The sequence below is a fragment of the Zophobas morio genome, unplaced genomic scaffold (genome assembly GCF_036711695.1).
Source record: "Zophobas morio isolate AGI-343-1 ecotype UQ-CSIRO unplaced genomic scaffold, CSIRO_AGI_Zmor_V1 ptg000010l, whole genome shotgun sequence".
NCBI lineage: Eukaryota > Metazoa > Arthropoda > Insecta > Coleoptera > Tenebrionidae > Zophobas > Zophobas morio.
This window is the reverse complement of record NW_026972115.1, coordinates 1,227,071-1,251,941: the sequence shown is the minus strand read 5'-3', so window position 1 is coordinate 1,251,941 and position 24,871 is coordinate 1,227,071. Positions and strand designations below refer to the sequence as shown.

General features: G+C 34.5%; 2 protein-coding genes across 5 annotated transcripts; both read left to right on the top strand.

Moving 5' to 3' along the window:
• The first annotated feature begins 1,311 nt into the window (after positions 1 to 1,311).
• LOC135126088 (phosphatidylinositol phosphatase PTPRQ-like) lies at positions 1,312 to 23,503 on the top strand. 4 transcript variants are annotated; one of them, XM_064051890.1, is made up of 30 exons: positions 1,312 to 1,443; positions 1,499 to 1,677; positions 1,899 to 2,054; positions 2,111 to 2,415; positions 2,468 to 2,672; positions 2,733 to 2,905; positions 3,808 to 3,946; positions 4,010 to 4,249; positions 4,308 to 4,439; positions 17,934 to 18,067; positions 18,118 to 18,313; positions 18,368 to 18,432; positions 18,497 to 18,668; positions 18,736 to 18,854; positions 18,907 to 19,417; positions 19,470 to 19,702; positions 19,760 to 19,829; positions 19,887 to 20,727; positions 20,868 to 20,920; positions 21,073 to 21,155; positions 21,206 to 21,319; positions 21,402 to 21,485; positions 21,534 to 21,668; positions 21,719 to 21,856; positions 21,905 to 22,035; positions 22,086 to 22,429; positions 22,477 to 22,807; positions 22,863 to 23,005; positions 23,055 to 23,190; positions 23,291 to 23,503. In XM_064051890.1, the coding sequence occupies exons 1-27, from the start codon at positions 1,430 to 1,432 to the stop codon at positions 22,587 to 22,589; spliced, it is 5,079 nt and encodes a 1,692-aa protein (XP_063907960.1). In that variant the 5' UTR covers positions 1,312 to 1,429; the 3' UTR covers positions 22,590 to 22,807; positions 22,863 to 23,005; positions 23,055 to 23,190; positions 23,291 to 23,503. The 4 variants fall into 4 exon arrangements, with proteins under 4 accessions (XP_063907960.1, XP_063907959.1, XP_063907958.1 ...); XM_064051889.1 differs by lacking the exons at positions 1,312 to 1,443; positions 1,499 to 1,677; positions 1,899 to 2,054; ... (4 more) ...; positions 4,010 to 4,249; positions 4,308 to 4,439 and adding exons at positions 11,372 to 11,431; positions 11,638 to 11,775; positions 11,831 to 12,000; ... (5 more) ...; positions 17,438 to 17,677; positions 17,736 to 17,867 and having other exon boundaries at positions 19,760 to 20,727; XM_064051888.1 differs by lacking the exons at positions 1,312 to 1,443; positions 1,499 to 1,677; positions 1,899 to 2,054; ... (4 more) ...; positions 4,010 to 4,249; positions 4,308 to 4,439 and adding exons at positions 11,378 to 11,775; positions 11,831 to 12,000; positions 12,215 to 12,370; ... (4 more) ...; positions 17,438 to 17,677; positions 17,736 to 17,867 and having other exon boundaries at positions 19,760 to 20,727.
• On the top strand, positions 4,813 to 8,950 carry LOC135126414 (tyrosine-protein phosphatase Lar-like). Its single transcript, XM_064052464.1, has 18 exons — positions 4,813 to 4,882; positions 4,937 to 5,001; positions 5,062 to 5,236; positions 5,295 to 5,413; positions 5,470 to 5,594; positions 5,675 to 6,274; positions 6,390 to 6,442; positions 6,600 to 6,682; positions 6,733 to 6,846; positions 6,929 to 7,012; positions 7,061 to 7,195; positions 7,246 to 7,383; positions 7,432 to 7,562; positions 7,615 to 7,958; positions 8,006 to 8,337; positions 8,391 to 8,533; positions 8,587 to 8,722; positions 8,819 to 8,950. Exons 1-18 carry the CDS (start codon positions 4,813 to 4,815, stop codon positions 8,888 to 8,890), a joined length of 2,919 nt encoding a protein of 972 aa, XP_063908534.1. The 3' UTR covers positions 8,891 to 8,950.
• Positions 23,504 to 24,871: the final 1,368 nt, after the last annotated feature.

The window sequence follows — 24,871 nt, the reverse complement described above, 5'->3', positions numbered from 1 at the left end:
AATATTTGTTTCTTAGATGCCTGTTTACATTAGACATCATCCATATAGCGGAATCATATACACTTTCCGGATAACGAGCATTCATATTTAAAATTTCTAAATGAGCATCTACTATAATTTGAACATTTATGCTATAAAACCCCTTTCGATTTAAATACGGTGCTGCTAGATGGACAGGATGATTAACTTGAGGGGTAACAATTGCAACGTGCGTGCCATCATTTGCACCAATGGCATCTAAAATCAGGAAGAAATTGTTTTAAGTTGATGGGTATAATATTTGTTTTTGCATGAGACCCTTACGAGGAAACTGGTATTTTTCAAAAAAAAAATTGCTTCTTGTAATTTATTTCTTGTACGGTAACAGGAAACTTTATCCAGGTATTTAAAAGATGTTCATTTATGATATTTGTTACTTGCAACAAACAGCGACTTACGGACGGTTGACTAATACTAAAATTTCCTCCTTAACCAATATCTAACTACCATGGCCATAGAAATGAAGAGAGCATAGAACTTTAAGATAATTTGGGATACCTGTCTGTCGCAAGACATTATTCATATGGGGTGCTAGTGTGTTTGTAAGATATCTTGGTGCGTCTTTACTTAATCTGAAAAGTTTTAGAAAAGAAAAATTTGGAAGGTCGAAAGGATTCGTACCATCTCGTAAGCGATGCCTAGCAAGACGAAATTGTCGTCTAAAATGATTTTCGTAGTTTATGTAAAAGTATAGTAACTATTATATATGGTACCTTTCTCTTCTTTCTTCGTTTTGCATTAACAACCACCCTGGTACTGCAGCTATTTTTAAAACTTGACATGACAGTTATATTATGAAGGCATGTCATAACTTCCCTTTAAATTATAACTTTAACAGGAAATTTTAACAGGGGTTACGTTAAAATTTAACAAGATTTGCATTTACAGAATACGATTACTATTATTAAAGGGGTGTTATCTTTTAACAGACTGTTATAAAATAACATAAAAGTTACAGAATAGGCCTCACCATCTCATCCTCGTATAATGTAATGACTCTGAACTACCCCTAGAGGAAAAGTTTTATTTTTCGACACCTCGTGTGTTATTTTTAAAGTCATGCATTGCATTTTGTTCCACCTTAACAGAAAATTTGGTTGCTCGACCCACAAGAACAAATTTGAAAACTTTGTGGGTTAAAAAAAGTCCTTTTAATATTAACAGGGCTCGGTTTTATTAAAACACTCCGCTGCGCGTCGTGCTTCAAAATTAAAGCCTCGCCTGTAAAATGTTACCTACCGCACTCATAATGTAAATAACTGTTACGGTAACACGATAATCTGGGAATAAGTGCTGTTATCAGTTCACCAGGATCTCAAACGGGCAAATTAATATTAATTTTTTGAGTGGAATGTGCTAAACAGCGTGTGTGTGATTACTGGGTGTAAATATGTGGACAAAAAGGTTGGTCCTGTTGTAAGTTTTCATAAAAATTAATGAGAGCGTTGCACTGTTTTAGAGTTTTATATGGTTTAGTGGGTCTTTATATGACGATATCGATTTGTCAGAGCAGTTACTTTTTGGCGAGGAAAAGGTCGAAAAACCACAACAACTTCTTCGACTATTGCTTTTGTGTTACGAACAGTTCTTTTGCATTAAGTTGGATTCAAGAAGATATTACAGAGAAACTTGACTGTGGTAGCTCAAAACAAAGAGATATGAGATATTATTTTTGGGGTTTCAAGAGAAAATTTGTAGCTTAAAGAAATACTTGAGTATACGACAAAATATGCTAATATTGCTTAGACCAGACGTTACATTTAAAATACGCTATCAAAATTTTATTTAATATTTTTTAAGTGACCACCCCTTTATATATATATTGTTTATATGGTATATTAAACACGTTTTTATTGTAGTTTCAAAATATATACCAGAACAAGCAGATGGCGAAAGGAATTATGACATCAAAGACGACGAAATTACCAGAAAATATTTCATGAAAGACCCTTGGCGGCTGCAGACTTCGATGCAGTCCAACTTTAACCACCCAATTTTAGACGAAAGATGGGAAGGTATTCCAAAATAATACATTCAAACAAAAAATATTTTATTATTTTTGCAAATGCAGCCATGAACGTGATAAAAACGGAATACGTGGAACGAAGTTTTGAAAAAGTAAAATACCAACACTTTCAAAACATAGTTCTGAAGAAAGAGAGCTTCGACATTCCCCTGTCCATCAGAATCGAAAAAGAGGGTCACATATTTCTTTGCGACGGTGAATATCCACCGATCTCCCGTTGCTACTGGTTTATGCTGCAATCCTTTAGTGGAATGGGCAGTGCAATACGAAAATGCGAAAAAGGACACATCCCTTCAGAACCTGGAAAATTGCCTCAAACATCTTGCAACGAACAAGGAGTATACAAAATCGTATGTATTTCAAATTTTCTATTTTTCTTACACTTGCATCGTTTATGTTTAGCACACCATTGTCCCTACTTTTCTCTCTAACAAAATGTGGTCACATTTTGTTGTGTCTAAACACAGAAATGTACTGAAATTTAGTCAGTTTAGTGATCAAAAAGAAAAACTAATAATGGAATGGAAAGATTACGATATTCCCATAGACGTTACACATATTATAGTCCACAGCAAAGAAAACAGTGGTCTATGGAAGATTCATAACTGTAAGTTATGGAAAAATAAGTCAGTGCTTACATAGAAGACTAATACTTACATATTTTCAGTTGAGTTTCTTTATGCGGATGCTGCAAGTAGCGAGGTTAATTTAGGTCCTCCTATATTTAGTGATACATTTGTATGCATTTCAATGTACGTCACGATGTGTCCTTCTTGTAAATTGGTACTATCTTTAGAGGATGGGCAACATGTTTTAAAAACGGAAGAATTCGAACTCAAAGTACGTATTTAGGACGTAAACAGATTAGAGTAACTTTTGCTTTATTCTTTTGTTTCGTGACTTTCCTTGTTTATAATAAAGTCTTCTTCTGTACATAAGCAGTATCGGACTTAACTTAAGCAAGTCTTTAAACTTTTATTACATTTTAAAACAAAATGGTCAAAGTGAAAAATCAATGAGTGATTTGATATAATGTAGCAGTAAGTAACTTTTCGATCTGTACTGCTTATTGTCAAATTTTAAGAAAAATATTTGAAAAACCAATATATATATATATTGTATATACTGCTACATGATGATAACTTTATAGGCTATAACAAAAAAAGTTACTAATTTTAGATCGCACTGACGATTCAAAAGTATTAATATAATTCGTATCTCCCAAAACATATTGGCCACCTATTGTATTATCTAGACTGCAGTACTGCAATATTATGTCAAACCACTGATTATGTTTTTAACTTTAGTCGTCTTGTACCAAATCTAATGATATTTTGCTTTCTCAGCTCGCATTAAATACAGTTCCCGTCATAACTTTTTGGACATCTATGTCTCATTTGTCATAAATGTAAACCGACCCTTAGTACTTACTAACCTTATTTTTCGTTTTGCTTTGATAATCCTTCACAAAGTGTGACGACTTATAAAGATTATCAAGAACAGAAAATCTTATTTAAGAGTGCTGCAATTTGCCGGTAAGACATACCACCTTCTACCAACGATATTATTCTGACTTTACAGCTTATAGGTGGTATTTCGAACAAGATGACTTTAAGAAAATCAGTAACAGTTAAGCTTAAACTACAATGACTTTTTGACATTGACGGATATTTGATGTCCAAAAAATTATGACGGGAACGGTATGCTAAAATGCAGAACTGATTGCCCACAAAACAATTTAGCATGCAGGTTGGGACCAAATAAAAATTATGACTGAAAACGCCAACACTTCAAACGCAATAAAATTATTAGTAACTACTAAAAGTTCAGACCCAAAACCTTATTGGGCGATCGATAAAGTCAGATTATGTCGAAAAAAAGGTAAAAATCAAACAACCAGAATTGTATCAGATAATGATTATTAACTAATATACTTATTATTAGAATTTCGAATGCTGAAATCACGGACATGGGCATCGTGTCAATTGATATCTGATTCTGAACAAGTTACTGATGTTAAGGGCCCATCTCAACCTAACCTTAACAGCAAGTGTCCAGAAGATACGATTGGGGAATTTTGTGTACCATGTCTCTGGATGTCTATAACCTGTTATAACTTAAAAGTTTGCAAAGAGCGGAAGTGCGTTTGTTCCGCTGGTTACTTAGGTTCAGATTGTTATCAATGTAACAATAAATATTACAACAATATTTTCCCAATATTAATATCGGTTAATGATTTTAGTTTGTCCACGCAAGACTTACGGTCATGGGTGTCAAAAACAATGTACAAACTGCAAGTATGACTGTAACGGGGTGACCGGAACGTGTCCTGGTGGATGTCGTGAAAACTACTATGGTGAAAAATGCGATATACGTATGTTAAAATAAAATGCACAGGAATAAAAATAAATAACCTTCTTTCTCTCTCGATATAACAGCACCAGCAACATTTGCGAATCCTCCAGAAATAACTGAAATCTCGTATACAGAAGCTACCGTCAGAGTCTCAAATTTCCAACTTGAAAATTCTGTATCTTACCCCATAGCACAATATTACACAGTGCAATACAAAGTTGTAATTTTAGTTTTTAAAATATTGATCTGAAAACTCAATTTTTTAGACGGCCGAAGCTTCGGATATCAACTGGAGAAACGTGAATGATCGATACCACAAATTCAACACCACTGGAATTTTTAAAATCCTTAATTTGACATTAGGAACACAGTATCTTGTTCAAAGTGTTATTATGGAACCAAACGGAAAGTGGAATATTAATGATCATTTAAAAGTTAATAACTTTGCAACAAGATGCGACGGTAAGTACTTTTTTTGTTATCGCAATGTTTTGAAGTACGCAATCAATTTTGTAGAAATTTCCGAGGATGATATTAATATTGAAACATCCAAGACTACTGCAAGAATATATTTATCGGAGGTAAGTACTTCAGGTTTATAGGAAACATTACAAAGTGAAAATAATTATTTTATTCGTAAGGGTACTACACTTACTTGTAAATCGCATTTCATAACGTTAGATGAAGAAGGTGCTGCTGGTTTTTCAAACAGGAGCGGTACTTTTTTGACTAAGCTGCTGCCCTATAAAAGTTACAAGGTTATAGTCAGAGGCATACAGAAAACATACGAAAAAAAATTTGCAACCGACGAAAAAGGTATTAAAATCGTATTAGTTTATTATGTGATTATTTTCAGTTTGAAAATTAATTTTAGCACCCACTGTTGTTTTGAGTCTTACGGGCACCGCTGCGTCCGCAACGACTGTAGATTTAAAATGGACCGAACCGTTGTCCTTAAATGGTGTTTTTAAACACTATGTTGTAGAATACCAAGTAAATATTTAGTTTGATAAATAATCGGATAAGACGTTCAGAAACACAATTTTCAGCATGTGTCTTACCGAGGTTGTAATTTTTTTTCTGTTGAATCGCCAACGAAATTTCGTCGAGAAACAGAAAATACGTCCGTAACAATTACCGAACTGATTCCTTATTCAACATACGAATTTACTGTGTTTGCTTTAAACACAAATTTCAGTGGACCACCGTTTTCTAAAATAACAACAACAGCTAGTTCTGAGGAGATCCAACCAGAAGAATTACTCAACTTCGTTCAAAGTTTGACGGTTCACTACTCTCTCCAACAACTGAATACACAGTAGCGGTTTATGCATTTAACGGGGAAGATGGAGATTCAGCACAACAGATGACAACGAGTCCACTTGACGTCCCAAAGTTATCAGACGACCCCGAATTCGTCATTTCAAATGGTTTACTTAAAATTTTGGTTTTACCGAACAAAGTCCGGGGATATACCCACACCTACCAACTCTTAGTTCTAAGATCAGACAAACAAAGCAATCTCGAACTATATCCTAACTTACAAGAGTATGAACTGAAAAACTTGAAAGTCATTGTGGAGTGTGACCTTTCACAGATACCAGAAACGTTAGAAATATATGTTGGAAGTCTTCAACAGCAGCCCAGTTGCAAGGACAAGGATAATTCTTCTCTGAAGGCAGAAATTACTGGCAACATCACGATCGTTTTGCAAAATTTTTTCAAAAATGAGTGTAGGACTACCATATACACGTATAACCCAGTGGAGAAGATGAAGCGAGTCGTTGTAAATCCTAACTACTATTGGCCGCCTGTGCTATTAATTCTAGTACTGGTAGTGACATTCTTTGTATTGTAAGTATTTTTGATTTCAAGTTAATAAGTTTGCTTGGCAAGGTTTGTAATATTTGAGTTCAAAAGTGAACCAAGCAAATCAGTTTTTCTTAGCTTTTGTATACTATTTTTATAGTAAATGGTACACAAAGAAGGATGTCGGATTTTCATGGAGAAATCATACATCAGGTAAGAGAAAAATAAAACAGTTATAAAATTTACAACAAGAGTAACTTGACAAAACTAAATTATTGTTTCTAGACTTTTTCTTACAGTACCTACAGTTAGCTCCAGTTTGTTTTTCATTTTTTATACTTACATTAATCTTCTATTTCTTTGTTCTTAGACAGTAGAGCAGATCGTCAAACAATCGAGTTACCTTTAGTGTACACAAAACAAAATAGACGAAAATGCAAGAAACCTCAACATGTAAGTTGTTTTAAATGACGATCAGATCTACCCACAATTAACACTTTCAGATAAACGCTGTTAGTGGAAACCTAGACCATCTTTCAAAAATCATTGGACGTAAAAATTTCCAAAATTATACTAAAATGTCTCACGACAATCAGGATTTGAAGCAACAACATGAGGTACATTTCGAAATTAATATAGCATAATCAACAAATTATCTAAAGTTTTTCTTTAATCTGGCGTCAACCACTTTTATTATAGGCAATTCTAGAATTCATTTGCACCTACGAGACTGTTCAAGTTACGACAGACTCCGTCGAATATGTCGACATGATTTATATTAGCGTAAAGATGATTTGCTTTCATTTTCAAAATCTACCAAAATTTTTGTAGGGTCTTCAAATTAATAAAACTTACGCTGTCACCAAAATACCGACTTCTAATGAATACGACGTATTTTGGGAAACAATATGGACGGAGAATATTCGCTACATTGTATTGTTTGAAAACAACCACACAAACGACAGAGTGAGATTTATAAAATAACATCACAAACACACTGAATTTAATAATTGCAGTCCGACGTTAAACTATACTGGCCCACCGAAGGCAAAAACGTCTATGGTGATGTCACCGTACAGTTTACTACGTCGGATGATCATCACTTGTTTAACCACAATAAATTTACCATACAATTTAAAAACAAATCTCGACAGGTTATTACCCGGAAATTCGATTATTTTCGTTCACTGTTAATGTTCTAGATCGAGCAACTACATTTCCGCCTAGAGTCAGACGACGGATTTTATTTATTCTCCCTTAATTACGTAAACTTTTTCCAAAAAATGAGCAAAATTCCTCATTCTTGCGAATCACCGATTCTGGTCCACAGCAGGTTTGTTATAAAGTGCGCTTAAAGTGTTCTTTAAGAAAATTTTGGATTACAGTTCAGGAATGAGAGGGGCCGGTTTCGTTCTGCTTTGTGACATGTCTTTGAGGACAGCCACGAAAGACGGAGCAGTAGATGTGATGGCAAATCTCAAAAACCTCACACAGTACACTTCGGAGTTGATGGTGGATTTCGACCACTACGTAGCGGCTCACACCGTCATCGCGGACTCCCTTCGTGACATTGACACGACCATAAAATGCAACGAGTTCGACGTTAACAAAGAAAAACTTTTCGACGAGGCTGAAATCCAGAAGCATCTTCATTATCTGCAGGATACTGAGTGGTTAGATCGAATTAAATACGATGACGATGAGCGCATCACTCAAGCGATCCGTCCTGGTACGACGAGTGTAACATAATTGTAAATTTTAACTATTTCTTTTCAGAAAGTGCAGACGAATTGCTCCCCGCTCCTTGCACTTCTGGAGACGCTGATTCTTTCTTGAAACGGTTCAAGATTGTCAAAGTTTACGGTTTTAAAACTCAGAGAAATTTTATAGTGTTGCATGAACCTAAAGCGAGACCCTTGTGCGATCTTTTCAATCTAGTACAAGATGAAAGTGTGGCAGCAATTGTGACTCTTAACAACGAAATTTTCTTGTGGCCTAACGAAAACCACCCCGTGATAGAAATAAACGCAGACGTCAAATTAGAGCATCAAATGACAAGAAACTTGAAAAGTTGCGATTGGATAACTGTGAAAGTGACCACTGCAACTGTAAATATGGAAGATCACCCGTTTCAAGGTTAAGTGATTTTTTTCTGTTGTAGGCAACACAAATTGTTGAAGTTATATCTTTGAAGAACTGGCTGACGCCGACACCATCTTTGCCAAAGGCTCAGAATTTCATAAATTTTGTTGGCGAATCTAACGAGATTTGTAAAAACGTCGAAATTGTGCTGATTACTGACTGGTAGGTAAAAGGAAAGTGGTTTAGGGTTTACGTTTTAGTGTTTTTCGTTTTAGGGGAAACGTAACTACGTCTGGTTTATATATTACTCTTACGTGTATCATTCAAAAGATCAAAACCAAGGGCGTGTGCGATATTTGTGGCAGTGTTAGAATGCTTCGACGTCACTTTGAGAATTTTGTTGTGAACAAAGTACGTATAAATTATTATAATTAGAAAAATTAAAAAAATTGTTTTTTGTATTCTTTTGTTTTAACTAAGCAACTGATGTGTTTTTTTTTGTTGCAGAAGCATTACATCTTTCTAGTAGAAGCGGCCCGCAACTACCTGAAAGAATTTAATTTATATGAAATGAGATAATGTAATTATTATATCTGTAAGAAAATTATAAATGTTTTTAAAAAATAAATCTAAGCAATTCATTGCGATAATAAGAAACAAATTTATTGCGGTTAAACATCACAGTAAATGTTGAAAATTTTCATCATTCTCTTCAAGGCACATGTTGGCTGTCTTTTTAATTTCAAAAATGTTCTGTAACATCCTTTCGTCGATAATTTGGACCCGTTGTTCAATTGTTCAATTCTGCTCAAGTCGTCTCAGGTCATTCCCCAGATACCTACTTAAAATCATCCACGAGAGCTCTTTTTGTTGGCACTGCCAGTTCGAACAAGTCTGTTGTTTACATCTCTAGTGTGAGCCTTTAACGATGTTTCTTGAATTATTAATCACGATTTTTGGCCAGATATTCTTGTTTACAAGCGGTTACAGAATGCACCCATTCTTCGTTGAAGACGTCCCGTTGCGGCAACAAGACATAACGATGAAAGTGTCTTGTTTAATAGAATAAACCATTTTCATAGTCTTCGCTTCGTAGCACAAAAACAAAATTTTCGTACGCAACCACCAAGAGTTCTGAAAATGACTGTAAATCGCACTTGAAAAACATTAAAACAATAAAAACGGCGAGTTTAAATGACAGGTTACAAATGACATTAGACATCAATGTGACAAGTGAGAACTGTCATAATGATGCATAATCACGGGCATAATTTCAGCGAGGCGGAATTTTTGAAATCCATGGCCAACTACGCCCTTAGAATCATTTATAAAAGTCAGCCTGTATTAAAGACAAAAGTATTTTACAAACTGCATTTTTTTAAACTACGAGTAGTCGTAGTTTTGATATTTGTTCCAATTTTTGCACATTTTCACATCAATTTAAATTACTCTTATTTGGAAAGATTAGGCATAATTTGAGGGTTGCCTGAAAACAACTTTTTTTGTAATCTCAATGCAAAAATTATAAAAAAAAATCAGCACGAAATCGTAAACCTCAGAAAATTTCGTATATGAATGGTCAGTTTATGAATAAAGTTGGTAGACAGTCGGGAAGAAAAATTTGAATTTTTGATTTTTGGTTCAAGGATTTTGAAGACACTTTTAAATAATAAAGGATACCTGCAGAAATGCTATTTACGCAAGTTTTTGTCCAACAGAATATTTGAGAAATGAAGAAAATTTTAGTTAGAAAAGCGAAATGTCAAGAAAATATTTTGACGTTCTTTTTCGCTGCAAATATTTTAACGCAACGCCTACTGGAAAATTGTTTAAAGCAGCGTACTCGATACTAAGTTACAATTTCGTAGGGTTTGAATTTGAAAGATTAGTAGGTATAAGTTAAAAATAGGTCAGATAAAAAATTTAAATCATTATTTGAGCGTTAGGGCATTTTAAAGGGGGCGGTTTTATTAAAGCACTCCGCTGCGCGTCGGCCCTCAAAATTAAAACTTCGCTTGCAAAATTTCACCTACCACACTCATAATGTAAATAACTATTCTTATTGATTTTTGAGTCAAGGATTTTGAAGACATGTTTACATGAACGAATGTATTTTAAAAGAGATTACAGACAACCTGATTAGATAAATTATAATCTTTTACCACCAAATCCTATACCAAATATTGGGGATTAACACAATTTCGTAACCTTGAAAAAATTGCGGATAATTTTTTTTTTTTCATTTTCAAATAAAATCGATTTCAGAAAGATAAACTCAGTCGTTTTAACTAGGCTAACCTGTTACCATGTCATCCTCGTATATTGTTATGACTCTTAACTGCCCCTAGAGGAAAATTTTAATTTTTCGTGTGTTATTTTTAAAGTGATGCATTGCACTTTGTTCCACCTAACAGAAAATTTGGTTGCTCGATCCACAAGAACAAATTTGAAAACTTGGTGGCTTAAAAAAAATCGTTTAAATATTAATTTTGTTTAAGATGATAAGTTATTTTTTGGCTCCCCGATCTGCAAAGAGATCATTCATAAGTGTCTGATGTATCCAGTAACTGCGATTTTACAGTGATTCATTGATTAATCACATCGCGGTGAGGTAAAATAACTCGGAATTTTTTATGTGTAAGAGGCTTTTAAAAAATAAATTGTTCTACAAATAACAAAGGCTTCATGCAAAAATACAATTTACGCAAGTTTTTGTTCAACAGAATATTTGAGAAACGAAGAAAATTTTAGTTAGAAAAGCGAACTGTCAATGCCTACTGTAAAATTGTTTAAAGCAGCGATACCGAGTTATAGTTTCGCAGGGTTTGAATTTGTAAGATTAGTATAGGTATAAAAATAGGTCCGACAAAAAATTTAATACATTATTTGTGCTTTAGGGCATTTTACAGCGCTCGGTTTTATTAAAGCACTATGCTGCGCGTCGTGCTTCAAAATTAAAGCCTCGCCTGTAAAATGTTACCTACCGCACTCATAATGTAAATAACTGTTACCGTAACACGATAATCTGGGAATAAGTGCTGTTATCAGTTCACCAGGATATCTCAAACGGGCAAATTAATAGACAGCGGATTTCTGTCGGGCTTGGCAAGGCCAAACTCGGTACGGCTCGTGCGGGATGGGAATTCAGAACAGTTACTAGCTGCACTTCGTCTATTTTCGAATAAAATAACGGTGCTTCGTTGTACTTTGCTGTTAATTCCCGTTCTCATTTACCTAGCTGTTTTACGAATTAAGGTTTCGTGAATTGTATTTATGGAATAAGTGAAAATTAAATGCACTGATTATTACCCGCTACTGATTCACAGCGATTCACGCGTCCCCACCTAATAATCGTGACGTAGCCCGACAGAAATCCGCTCTCTACAAATTAATATTCATTTTTTCAACGGAATGTGCTAAACAGCGTGTGTTTGATTACTGTGTTTAAATATGTCGACAAAAAGGTTGGTCCTGTTGCAAGTTTTTATAAAAATTAATGAGAGCGTTGCACTGTTTTAGAGTTTTGTATGGTTTAGTGGGTCTTTATATGACTATATCGATTTGTCAGAGCAGTTACTTTTTGGCGAGGACACAGTGGGGCTACAACCACTACTATTATTATTGTGTAACGAACAGTTCTTTTGCATTAAGTTGGATTCATGAAGATATGACAGGGAAACTTGACTATGGTAGCGCAAAACAAAGAGATATTATTTTTGGGGGCTCAAGAGAACATTTGTAGCTTAATGAAATACTTCAGTATATGACAAAATATGCTAATATTGCTTAGACCAGACGTTACATTTAAAATACGCTATTACAATTGTATTTAATATTTTTTAAGTGACTTCCACTTTAGATATATTGTTAGAAAACTGGTCATTAAACACGTTTTTATTGTAGTTTCAAAATATATACCAGAACAACGAAATGGCGAAAGGAATTATGACATCCGAGACGACGAAATTACCAGAAAATATTTCATGAAACACCCTTGGCGGCTGCAGACTTCGATGCAGTCCAACTTTAACCACCCAATTTTAGACGAAAGATGGGAAGGTATTCCAAAATAATACATTCAAACAAAAAAATATAATATATGTTCTTACTTTTGCAAATGTAGCTATGGACGTGATCAGAACGGAATACGTGGAATTAAGTTCTGATAAATTACTCTACCAACACTTTCAAAACATAGTTCTAAAGAAAGAGAGCTTCGATATTCCCCTTTCCATCAGGATCCAAAAAGAAGGTCACATATTTCTTTGCGACGGTGAATATCCACCGAACTCCCGTTGCTACTGGTTCATGCTGCAAGCTTTCGGTGGAATGGGCAGTGCAATACGAAAATGCGAAAAAGGATACATCCCTTCAGAAGATGGAAAATTGCCTCAAACACCTTGCAATGAACAAAGAGTATACAAAAACGTATGCATTTCAAATTTTCTATTTTTCTTACACTTGCATGGTTTATGTTTAGCATACCGTTGTCCCTACTTATCTCTCTAACAAAATGTGGTCACATTTTGTTTTGTCCAAACATAAAAATGTACTGAGATTTAGTCAGTTTAGTAATCAAAAAGAACAACTAATAATGGAATGGGAAGATTACGATATTCCCATAGACGTTACACATATTATAGTCCATAGCAAAATAAACAAAGGTCTATGGAAGATTCATAACCGTAAGTTATGAAAAAATAAGTCTGTGCTTACATAGAAGACTAATACATACATGTTTTCAGTTGATTTTCTTTATGCGGATGCTGCAAGTAGCGATGTTAATTTAGGGCCTCCTATATTTAGGGCAGATACATTTGTATGCATTTCAATGTACGTCACGATGTGCCCTTCTTGTAAATTGGTACTATCTTTAGAGGACGGGCAACATGTTTTAAAAACGGAAGACTTCGAACTCAAAGTACGTATTTAGGATGTAAACAGGTTAGAGTAACTTTTGCTTTATTCTTTGTTTCGTGACTTTCCTTGTTTGTAATAAAGTCTTCTTCTATACACATGCAGTATCGGACTTAACTTAAGCAACTTTTTAAAGTTTTATTAAATTTTAAAACAAAATGGTCGAAGTGAAAAAACAATGAGAGATTTGACATAATGTAGCAGTACATCAAAACAATCCTCAAAGAGGTAACATCTTTAACGAGATTTAAGAAGCTACATTTTGTGCGAAACTGATCGCACAAAATAAGTAACTTTTCAAACTGTACTGCTTGTTGTCAAATTTTAAGCAAAAATATTTGAAAAACCTATATATATACAGGGTGTTAGGAAATGCTTGCAACAAACTTTCAGAGCAAAGGCATTACAAAAAAAGAAATCTAAAATCTATGTACAACTTTTTTCAAAAATGTATAGTTTTTCTTTTAAATCCCCTTAAAAATAAGTATCACACCGTTTTGGAACTGCATGGAGGCCAATTTTTCAATAATACGTTCCATTATTAAAATTTCTATTGTTACTTAGCAACGAATTAGGAATGGCAATTTGCTTTCTATCTATCAAGGGAATCGTTAAAAAAAAGCATCGTTGCTTAGTTACCGAGATACACTAACATTGTTCAAATTGTTTCAAATATTATTGTTAGATTTATAACTGTCATTGTCAGTAATACTCATTGAGAAAAAATGCCAGAATACAGCATAGAAGAATATGTAGACATGCATTTTGTTTATGGGGAGGCAATGCTAGAGCTGCAGCAAGACGGTATGCTGAACGTTTTCCTGGGCGTCGACAACCGTATCGCGAAACCTTTTCAGCCGTGGATAGAAGGTTGCGGGAGACAGGATCAGTTTTACCTAAAAATCAGGAGATTGGACGAGGTCGAGATCCAGATATGGTCAACATTGAAGAGCACATTATCAATCGTGTTGAAGAAGACCCGTCAGCTAGTACGCGTGAAATTGCTCGAGAAGTAGGTGTTAGTCACTGGACTGTGTGGAGAACGCTACGCGAATCTCTTTTGTACCCGTACCACCTCCAGCGGGTCCAGAATTTAAGTCCGAACGATTTCATTCCTAGACAAAACTTTTGCCGATGGATAGTGAACAGCAATAATGAAATTCCCGGATTTCTTTCTTCCATACTGATGACAGATGAATGCTGTTTTACTAGGGATGGAATACTTAATTTTCATAATACTCACCGCTGGGCAGATGCCAATCCTCACGCGATTTACGAGACGCACTTTCAACAACGTTTTTCATTAAACATTTGGGCCGGAATAATAAGTAATCAAATGATAGGACCATATGTTCTATCGGAAAGACTGAACGGAGACAATTACTTTCATTTTTTGGAAACACATTTGCCATTGTTATTGGAAGATGTACCTTTAGACATTCGACGAAGGATGTACTTTATGCACGATGGTGCTCCTGCGCATTTTAGTTTACAAGTGCGACAATTCCTGACGAATGTTTATGGTGAGAGATGGATTGGAAGAGGTGGACCCATCGCTTGGCCACCCCGTTCTCCCGATCTTAACAGTTGTGATTACTACTTATGGGGTTATATGAAATCAATTGTTTATCGAACTCCAGTTAATAATTTAGAAGATTTAGAAGCAAGAGTTATGATGGCCGCAGAACGGATTCGAAACGATCCTGAAGAATTAAATAGAGTCAGTAACTCATTACTCAGGAGAGAAGAAGCTTGTATTCGTACAAATGGTGCTCACTTCCAACATCTGCTTTAATTTACTTGTTTTGTTTTTGCGTTTTTTGTTTTTTATTTTCGCTTATTCGTTTTGTTTATTTATTATAATTAAAGGTTATTTTTCTTTGTGTTAAAAATTGTATTTAACAAATTGGTTTAAATTTTAAAATCGTTGGAAGATTTTGAACAAAGTTTATAACTTATACAATACATTTCTTGTATTTGTTAATAAACTATGTATTCTACCTTTTTCCGCAAAGCAAAAGTAGAATATAAATTTATTAAGAAAAGATAATTGCTGGACAATCGAAAAATAAAAAGATAATGTTGGACGTTGGAGTGCTAAGCAGTGTTTAACACCAATTTTTACCTGATTTTTGAGAATATTTCAACTGCTTAGACTATTTCTAGGATCTTTTTTTATTTCCTAATACTAAAAAAATTCTTAAAAACAAGAACATTTAGTATATGGTTAACCATTAAGGAGTAACAAAGAAAATACCTTAAGCGTTCTATGATTTCAGTACTCTAAGGGTACCTTTTTATTATCAATAATGAAATCACTTCCATTGCAAAGGGGATAGTAAACACAGTTTAATATGAGGGAATTGGCAGGAAACCCGACAGTTATCGTACAAAGGGCAAATGAAAGTGCATATAAAATGAGTTTTTCTGTCATTTCAGTAGTAAGTGTTCCTTGCTACGGTTCACTTTCGAGTACACGGCTTGCGCCGGGATTATTTGCTCATCTTGTTCTTGCCCAGGAGCCTCATGTACATTGTATAAGTTCGGATTTTTACCTACAAGCGGCAAATTATTTTGTTGCAATTTTCATAACGAGTGGTATACGAACGATCAACAAGCGGAGTTAGTTGTCCTACATTCCCAACCGTTCCGCTGCTACATTAATGGACCACATTAGGCGAGTGATCAGACCGGACTCGGAAATATGGACCGACGAACTTAGGTCCTACAGACTCCTCCGAATCTTGGGTGGAGCGAGTTTTATCACGAGGTTGGGTGCCATGAGTTGTCCCTTTTTTCCGTAGTATTAGATCAACTGGGAGCGCTATTGCGCTTGAGTTGACGAACTATTTCAACATTTCATTTACCACACTGCTGAAAGATAGATTTTTCTAATCTTTCTAGTGTTTTCCTTCGGGATTTTTTTCAGGGGAAAACGCAAAACCCCCTCTTTCTGGTATCACTGCAGGTTTTCAGAGGCCGTTTGTGGTGTTTTCTGAAATTTCCGTTAACAACCACGTTGGTACTCTTATTAGCGTGTCGGAACCGCGTCTATTTCGTTAAACGTCCGAATCAAACATTTTAAAACTCAAAGGTGTTTATTGTATTGATGTAAATGTGACATTTTTGTCAATTTTTGACAAATTAGATTTAATCGTTTCTAAGGAAATAATCATCTTAGTTCCAGAATTTTCACAACTACCTTAGAAAAAAAAAGACAACGTCGGCAGTTCTCAAAATGTGGGGACTGATTTTTCGATATGCTTTTTAGAAAAAACTATTAACCTTTGAAAAAAGTGTTACTAGCATTTTTTGTTGTTCTCTTCATCAGGAGGCTACCTTCAAATTTTGTTGCAAGCATTCCCTAACACCCTGTATATATTGTATATACTGCTACATGATGATAACTTTATAAGCTATAACAGAAAAAGTTACAAATTTTAGATCGCACTGACGGTTCAAAACTATTAATATAATTCGTATCTCCCAAAAGATATTGGCCACATATTGTATTATCTAGACTGCAGTACTGCAGTAGTATGTCAAACCACTGGCTATGTTTTTAACTTTAATCGTCTTGTACCAAATCTAATGATACCTTGCTTTCTCAGCTTGCAATAAATACATTTCCCTTCATAACTTTTTGGACACCCATGTCTCATTTGTCATAAATGTAAACCGACCCTTAGTACTTACTAACTTTATTTTTTGTTTTGCTTTGATAATCCTTCACAAAGTGTGACGACTTATGAAGATTATCAAGAACAGACAATCTTACTCAAAAGTGCTGCAATTTGCCGGTAAGGCATACGACCTTCTACCAACGATATTATTCTGACTTTACAGCTTATAGGTGGCATTTCAAACAATATGACTTTAAGAAAATCAGTGATAGTTAGGTTTACACTACAATGACTTTTTGACATGGGTGGATATTTGATGTCCAAGAAGTTATGACGGGAAAAGTATGCCAAAATGCAGAACTGATTGCCCACAAAACAATTTAGCATTCAGGTTGGGACCAAATTAAAATTATGACTGAGAACGCCAACACTTCAAACGCAATAAAATTATCAATAACTACTAAAAGTTCAGACCCAAAACCTTATTGGGCGATCGATAAAGTCAGATTATGTAGAGAAAAAGGTAAAAATCAAACAACCAGAATTGTATAAGATAATTATTATTAACTAATTTACATATTATTAGAATTTCGAATGTTGAAATTAAGCGAGAGGGTATCGTGTCAATTAATATCTGATTCCGAAGGAGTTACTGATCTTAAGGGCCAATCTCAACCCAACCTTAACAGCAAGTGTCCAGAAGATACGATTGGGGAATTTTGTGTACCATGTCACTGGGTGACTTACAACTGTGAATACTTAAAAGTTTGCCAAGAGCGGAAGTGCGTTTGTTCCGCTGGTTACTCTGGTTCAGAGTGTCGTTATAGTAATAATAAATATTACAATAATATTTCTCCAATATTAATATCGGTTAATGATTTTAGGATGTGCAAGGAAGACTTACGGTCATGGGTGTCAAAAACAATGTACAAACTGCAAGTATGAGTGTAACAAGGCGACTGGAACGTGTCCATATGGATGTCTCAAAAACTACTATGGTAAAAAATGCGATATACGTATGTTAAAATATTATGCACAGGAATAAAAATAAATAACCTTCTTTCTCTTTCGATATAATACAGCACCAGCAATATTTGCGAATCCTCCAGAAATAACTGAAATCTTGTACACAGAAGCTATCGTCAGAGTCTCAAACTTCCAACTTGAAAATTCTGCATCTTACCCCATAACACAATATTACACAGTGCAATACAAAGTTGTAATTTTATTTTTTTTAATATTTATCTGAAAAACTCCATCTTTTAGACAGCCGACGCTTCGGATATCAACTGGAGAAACGTGAGTGATCAATACCACGAATTCAACAGCACTGGAATTTTTAAAATTCTTAATTTGACATCAGGAACACAGTATCTTGTTCGAAGTGTTATTGTGGGACCAAACGGAAAGTGGAATATTAATGATCATTTAAAAGTTAATAACTTTGCAACAAGATGCGACGGTAAGTACTTTTTTTGTTGCCGCAATGTTTTGAAGTAGGCAATTAATTTTGTAGAAATTTCCGAGGATGATATTAATATTGAAACATCCAAGACTACTGCAAGAATATATTTATCGGAGGTAAGTACCTACTTCAAGTTGATAGGAGTCGTTACAAAGTGAAAATAATTATGTTATTCGTAAGGGTACTACACTTACCTGTAAATCGTATTTCATAACGGTAGAAGAACGAGGTGCTGTTTTTTCAAACAGGAGCGGTACTTTTTACACTGATCTGTTGCCATACAAAAGTTACACGGTCAGAGTTAGAGGCATACAAAAAACCTACGAAAAAAAATTTGCAACCGACGAAAGAGGTAATAAAAACGTATTACTTTAATATGTGATTATTTTCAGTTGTAGAAGTTTGAAAATTAATTTTAGTACCCACTTCTGTTATGAATCTTACGGTGACGGCTATGTCCGCTACGACTGTACTTTTAAAATGGGTCGAACCGTTCTCCATAAATGGTGTTTTTAAACACTATGTTATAGAATACCAAGTAAACAGTTTGATAAATAATCAGATAAAACGCTCAGAAATAAAATTTTCAGTATGTGTCTTATATGGATTGTAATTTTACTTCTTTTGAATCGTCAAGGAAATCTCGGCGAGAAACACAAGACACTTCCGTTACGATCACCGAACTGATTCCTTATTCAACATATGAATTTACCGTGTTTGCCTTAAACACCAAATTTAGTGGATCACCTGTTTCTCAAAGAACAACAACACCTTATTGTCGGACAATCCAACCAGAAGAAACACCCAACATCGTCCGCATAAACACTACACATGAGAGTGCAAGCATCGTACTGTCTGAAATAAAATGTGAAAGCATTCGAGGCCCACTTACAGTGGAAATAAAGACTACATGTATCAGCGAATGGTGTCAAAATAAAAATACACAACGTAAAATCGATATTAAAACTCTCCCCAAGACTGGCATCATTGAAGTTATAAATCTGCAATCCTTTTCAGAATATGATCTAGAAGTTAAGCTATGTCGCGTAAATGGAAGTTGTAGTGCACCACAAAAGAAAAAATTCGAAACAAAGACAACAGGTCACTTACAAATTTTAAAAATATTATGATAAAATCTAATCATTTTTAACAGTATCGAAGTCCGTCTCGAATTTACTTGTCTACACCAAAAATGCGTCGTCCGTTTCATTAAGGTGGAAACCGCCTTATCCGCCTACTGGTGTTTTAAAGAACTATAAAATTAATTATTTTATTTATCGTAAAAAAGTGGAAGAGGAAATGCAAATCAGACGGTGCAGGCTGTGGCCTGAGCTTCATTGTGCAATATTAAATGACTTACCATCAAATGTAGATCTTACAATTAAAGTACGCAATATTGAAGTACCCAAAACAGTTTCCTACATTTTATTCTGACGGTTACAGGTTTATGCAATAAACAAAGCTGTGAAGGATTATAGTCCACCCAAAGAAATTCAAACCTACGTCAAAACTGGTACCAAAATTATGTCATGTCAAAATTCTGTTTTCCTAATGAACAAACACTTCGTAGAGAAATCCAAGCCTCCGTATAACTTAATGCTTAACTGGACTACAAAAAACAACATGCAGGTAGTATGGAAACATCCAAATGAAACAAATGGAGAGGTATCTTACTTTGGAATTCAAGTCATTGATTCGACTACTGACCAAAAGAAAATAATTGATGAACAAAAGTTAAACGTGTCGCGAGAAACATACAATTTGACCTATCACTACCTGGTAGGTACAACTCTATATCGAAGTACGACCTTCATTGAATTTATGTGTTCACAAAAGTTTGACGGTTCACTACTCTCTCCAACAACTGAATACACAGTAGCAGTCTATGCATTTAACGGGGAAGATGGAGATTCAGCACAACAGATGACAACGAGTCCAGTTGACGTCCCAAAGTTATCAGACGACCCCGAATTCGTCATTTCAAATGGTTTACTTAAAATTCTGGTTTTACCGAACAAAGTCCGGGGATATACCCACACCTACCAACTATTAGTTCTAAGATCAGACAAACAAAGCAATCTCGAATTATATCCAAGCTTAGAAGAGTATGAACTGAAAAACTTGAAAGTCATTGTGGAGTGTGACCTTTTACAGATAACAGAAACGTTAGAAATATATGTTGGAAGTCTTCAACAGCATCCCAGTTGCAAAGAGAAGGATAATTCTTTTCTGAAACCAGAAACTACTGACAACATCACAATCGTTTTGCAAAATTTTTTCGAAAATGAGAGTAGGACTACCATATACACGTATAACCCAGTGGAGAAGATAAAGCGAGTCGTTGTAAATCCTAACTACTACTGGCCGCCTGTGCTATTAATTGTAGTACTGGTAGTGATATTCTTTGGATTGTAAGTATTTTTAATTTCAAGTAAATAAGTTTGCTTCGCAAAGTTTGTAATATTTGAGTTCAAAAGTGATCCAAGCAAATCAATTTTTCTTAACTTTTGTATACTAGTGACAACAGCCTTCAGGTTCTGTATTTTTTTAGTAAATGGTACACAAAGAAGGATGTCGGATTTTCATGGAGAAATCGTACATCAGGTAAGAGAAAAATAAAACAAAAATTTACAACAAAAGTAACTTGACAAAACTAAATTATTGTTTCTAGATTTTTTCTTACAGTGCCTACAATTAGCCCCAGTTTGTTTTTCGTTTTTTATACTTACATTAATCTTCTATTTCTTTGTTCTTAGACAGTGAAGCAGATCGTCAAACAATCGAGTTACCTTTAGTGGACACAAAACAAAATAGACGAAAAAGCCAAAAATCTCAACCTGTAAGTTGTTTTAAATGACGATCAGATCTACCCACGATTAACACTTTCAGATAAAAGCTGTTAGTGAAAACCTAGACCATCTTTCAAAAATCATTGAACGTAAAAATTTCCAAAATTATACTAAAATGTCTCTCGACAATCAGGATTTGAAGCAACAACATGAGGTACATTTCGAAATTAATATAGCATAATCAAGAAATTATCCAAAGTTTTTCTTTAATCTGGCGTCAACCACTTTTATTGTAGGCAATTCTAGAATCCATTTGCACCTACGAGACTGTTCAAGTTACGACAGACTTCGTCGAATATGTCGACATGATTTATATTAGCGTAAAGATGATTTGTTTTCATTTTCAAAATCTACCAACATTTTTGTAGGGTCTTCAAATTAATAAAACTTACGCTGTCATCAAAATACCGAGTTCTAATGAGTACGACGAATTTTGGAAAACAATATGGACGGAGAATATTTGCTACATTGTATTGTTTGAAGACATCCACACAAAGGACAAAGTGAGATTTATAAAATAACATCACAAACACACTGAATTTAATAATTACAGTCCGACGTTAAACTATACTGGCCCACCGAAGGCAAAAACGTCTATGGTGATGTCACCGTACAGTGTACTACGTCGGAAGATCATGACTTGTTTAATCACAACAAATTTACCATACGATTTAAAAACAAATCTCGACAGGTTATTACCCGGAAATTCGATTATTTTCGTTCACTCATAATGTTCTAGATCGAGCAACTACATTTCCGCCTAGAGTCAGACGACGGACTTTATTTATTCTCCCTTAATTACGTAAACTTTTTCCAAAAAATGAGCAAAATACCACATTCTTGCGAATCACCGATTCTGGTCCACAGCAGGTTTGTTATAAAGTGTGCGAAGTGTTCTTTCAGAAAATTTTGGATTACAGTTCAGGAATGAGGGGGGTCGGTTTCGTTCTGCTTTGTGACATGTCCTTGAGGACAGCCACGAAAGACGGAGCAGTAGATGTGATGGCAAATCTCAAAAACCTCACACAGTACACGTCGGAGTTGATGGTGGATTTCGACCACTACGTAGCGGCTCACACCGTCATCGCCGATTGTCTTCGTTACATTGACACGACCATAAAGTGCAACGAGTTCGACGTTAACAAAGAAAAACTTTTCGACAAGGCTGAAATCCAGAAGCATCTTCATTATCTGCAGGATACTGAGTGGTTAGATCGAATAAAATACGATGGCGATGAGCGCTACAGTCAAGCGATCCGTCCAGGTACGTCGAGTGTAACATAATTGCAAATTTTAACTATTTCTTTTCAGAAAGTGCAGACGATTTGCTGCCCGCTCCTTGCACTTCTGGGAACGCTGATTCTTTGTTGAAACGCTTCAAGGTTGTCAAAATTTACGGTTTTAAAACTCAGAAAAATTTATAGTGTTGCATGAACCTAAAGCGAGATCCTTGTGCGACCTTTTCAATCTAGTACAAGATGAAAGTGTGGCAGCAGTTGTGACTCTTAACAAAGAGATTTTCTTGTGGCCTAACGAAAACCAGCCTGTGATAGAAATAAACGCAGACGTCAAATTAGAGCATCAAATGACAAGAAACTTGAAAAGTTACGATTGGATAACTGTGAAAATGACTACTGCAACTGTAAATATGAAGAAAGACACTAGTTTCAGGGTTAAGTGAATTTTTTCTGTTGTAGGCAACTCAAATTGTTGAAGTTATATCTTTGAAGAACTGGCTGACGCCGATCCCATCTTTGCCAAAGGCTCAGAATTTTATAAATTTTGTTCGCGAATCTAACGAGATTTTTAAAAAGGTCGAAATGGTGCTGATTGCAGACGGGTAAAAGAAAAGTGGTTTAGGGTTTACGTTTTAATGGTTTTCGTTTTAGGGGAAAGTTAACTACGTCTGGTTTATATATTGCTCTTACGTACGTCATTCAAAAAATTAAAACCAAGGGGATATGCGATATTTGTGGCAGTGTTAGAATGCTTCGACGTCACTTTGAGAATTTTTTTGTGAACAAAGTACGTATAAATTATTAGAATTATAAGAATTAAAAAAATTGTTAAAGGTTTTTGTATCCTTTAGTTTTAACTAAACAGCTAATATGTGTTTTTGTTGCAGAAGCATTACATGTTCCTAGTAGAAGCGGCCCACAACTACCTGAAAGAATTTAGTTTATATGAAATGAGATAATATAATTATTATATCTGTAAGAAAATTATAAATGTTTTTAAAAAATAAAACTAAGTAATTCTATACGATAAAAAGGAATAAATGTATTGCGGTTAAACATCACAGTAAATGTTGAAAATGTTCATCATTCTGTTCAAGACACATGTTGACTCTTTTTTAATTTCAAAAATATTCCGTAACATCCTTTCGTCGATACTTTGGACCCGTTGTTCAATTGTTCAATTCTGCTCAAGTCGTCTCAAGTTATTCCCCAGATATTTAAAATCATCCACGAGAGTTTTTTTTGTTGGCACTGCCAGTTCGAACAAATCTGTTGATTACAACTCTAATGTGAGCCTTTAACGATGTTTCTTGAATTATTATTAAATCACGATATTTGGCCAGATATTCTTGCTTACAAACGGTTACAGAATACACAGATTCTTCGTTTAAGAAGTGCCATTACGACAAGACATAACGATGAAAGTGTCTTGTTCAACAGAATAAACCATTTTCATAGTCTTCGCCTCGTAGCACAAACACAAAATTTTCGTACGCAACCACCAAGTGTTCTGAAAATGACTGTTTTGTTGTTTTGAGCTTCAATCAACCAGTAGTTTTGATGTTTTTTTTGCAATTTTTGCATATTTTTACATCAAATTAAATTACTTCTATTTGGAAAGTTTAGGCAAACTTTGGGGGTTGCCTGAAAACAACTTTTTTTTGTAATCTCAATGCAAAAATTATATAAAAAAAATCAACACCAAATCGTAAACCTCAGAAAGTTTCGTATATGAATGGTCAGTTTATGAATAAAGTTGGTAGAGAGTCGGGAAGAAAAATTTTTATTTTTGATTTTTGGTTCAAAGATTTTGAAGAAATTATTAAATAATAAAGGATATCTGCAGAAATGCTATTTACGCAAGTTTTTGTTCAACAGCATATTTGAGAAATGAAAAAAATTTTAGTTAGAAAAGCGAAATGTTAAGAAAATATTTTTACATTCTTTTTCGCTGCAAATGTTTTAACGCAACGCCTCTTGGAAAATTGTTTAAAGCAGCGTACTCGATACCAAGTTACAATTTAGTAGGGTTTGAATTTGAAAGATTAGTATAAGTAAAAAAATAGGTCGGACAAAAAATTTAATACATTATTTGCGCGTTAGGGCATTTTAAAGGGCTGGGTTTTATTAAAGCACTCCGCTTCAAAATTAAAACCTCGCTTGTAAAATTTCACCTACCGCGCTCATAATGTAAATAACTATTACATAAACCAAGATGTTAAGGTATATTTAAACGGAGAAATTTTTTTTCAAACTGATTAGATAAATTATAATCATTTACCAAAGCATAGAAAATTTACCTTTATGAATAAAATTGGTAAAGTCGGGAAAGAAATTTTGTTATTGAATGTATTTAAAAAAAGTTTACACAACTGTTTAAACATTTTGATGCCCTAAGACGTTAAGAATTAATCAAACTAAGTGATTTTTCTTCGAACTTATTAGATAAATTATAATCTTTTACCTAA

Excerpts from the sequence above, each read along its gene's own strand:
- LOC135126414 (XM_064052464.1), top strand. The coding sequence starts at position 4,813 with ATGGAACCAAACGGAAAGTGGAATATTAATGATCATTTAAAAGTTAAT. Across the intron at positions 5,002-5,061 it reads CAAGAATATATTTATCGGAG|GGTACTACACTTACTTGTAA; the intron begins GTAAGTACTTCA and ends TTTATTCGTAAG. Across the intron at positions 8,723-8,818 it reads AGAATTTTGTTGTGAACAAA|AAGCATTACATCTTTCTAGT; the intron begins GTACGTATAAAT and ends TTTTTGTTGCAG.
- LOC135126088 (XM_064051889.1), top strand. Across the intron at positions 12,371-12,434 it reads TTTAGACGAAAGATGGGAAG|CTATGGACGTGATCAGAACG; the intron begins GTATTCCAAAAT and ends TTGCAAATGTAG. Across the intron at positions 18,068-18,117 it reads ATTACACAGTGCAATACAAA|ACAGCCGACGCTTCGGATAT; the intron begins GTTGTAATTTTA and ends TCCATCTTTTAG.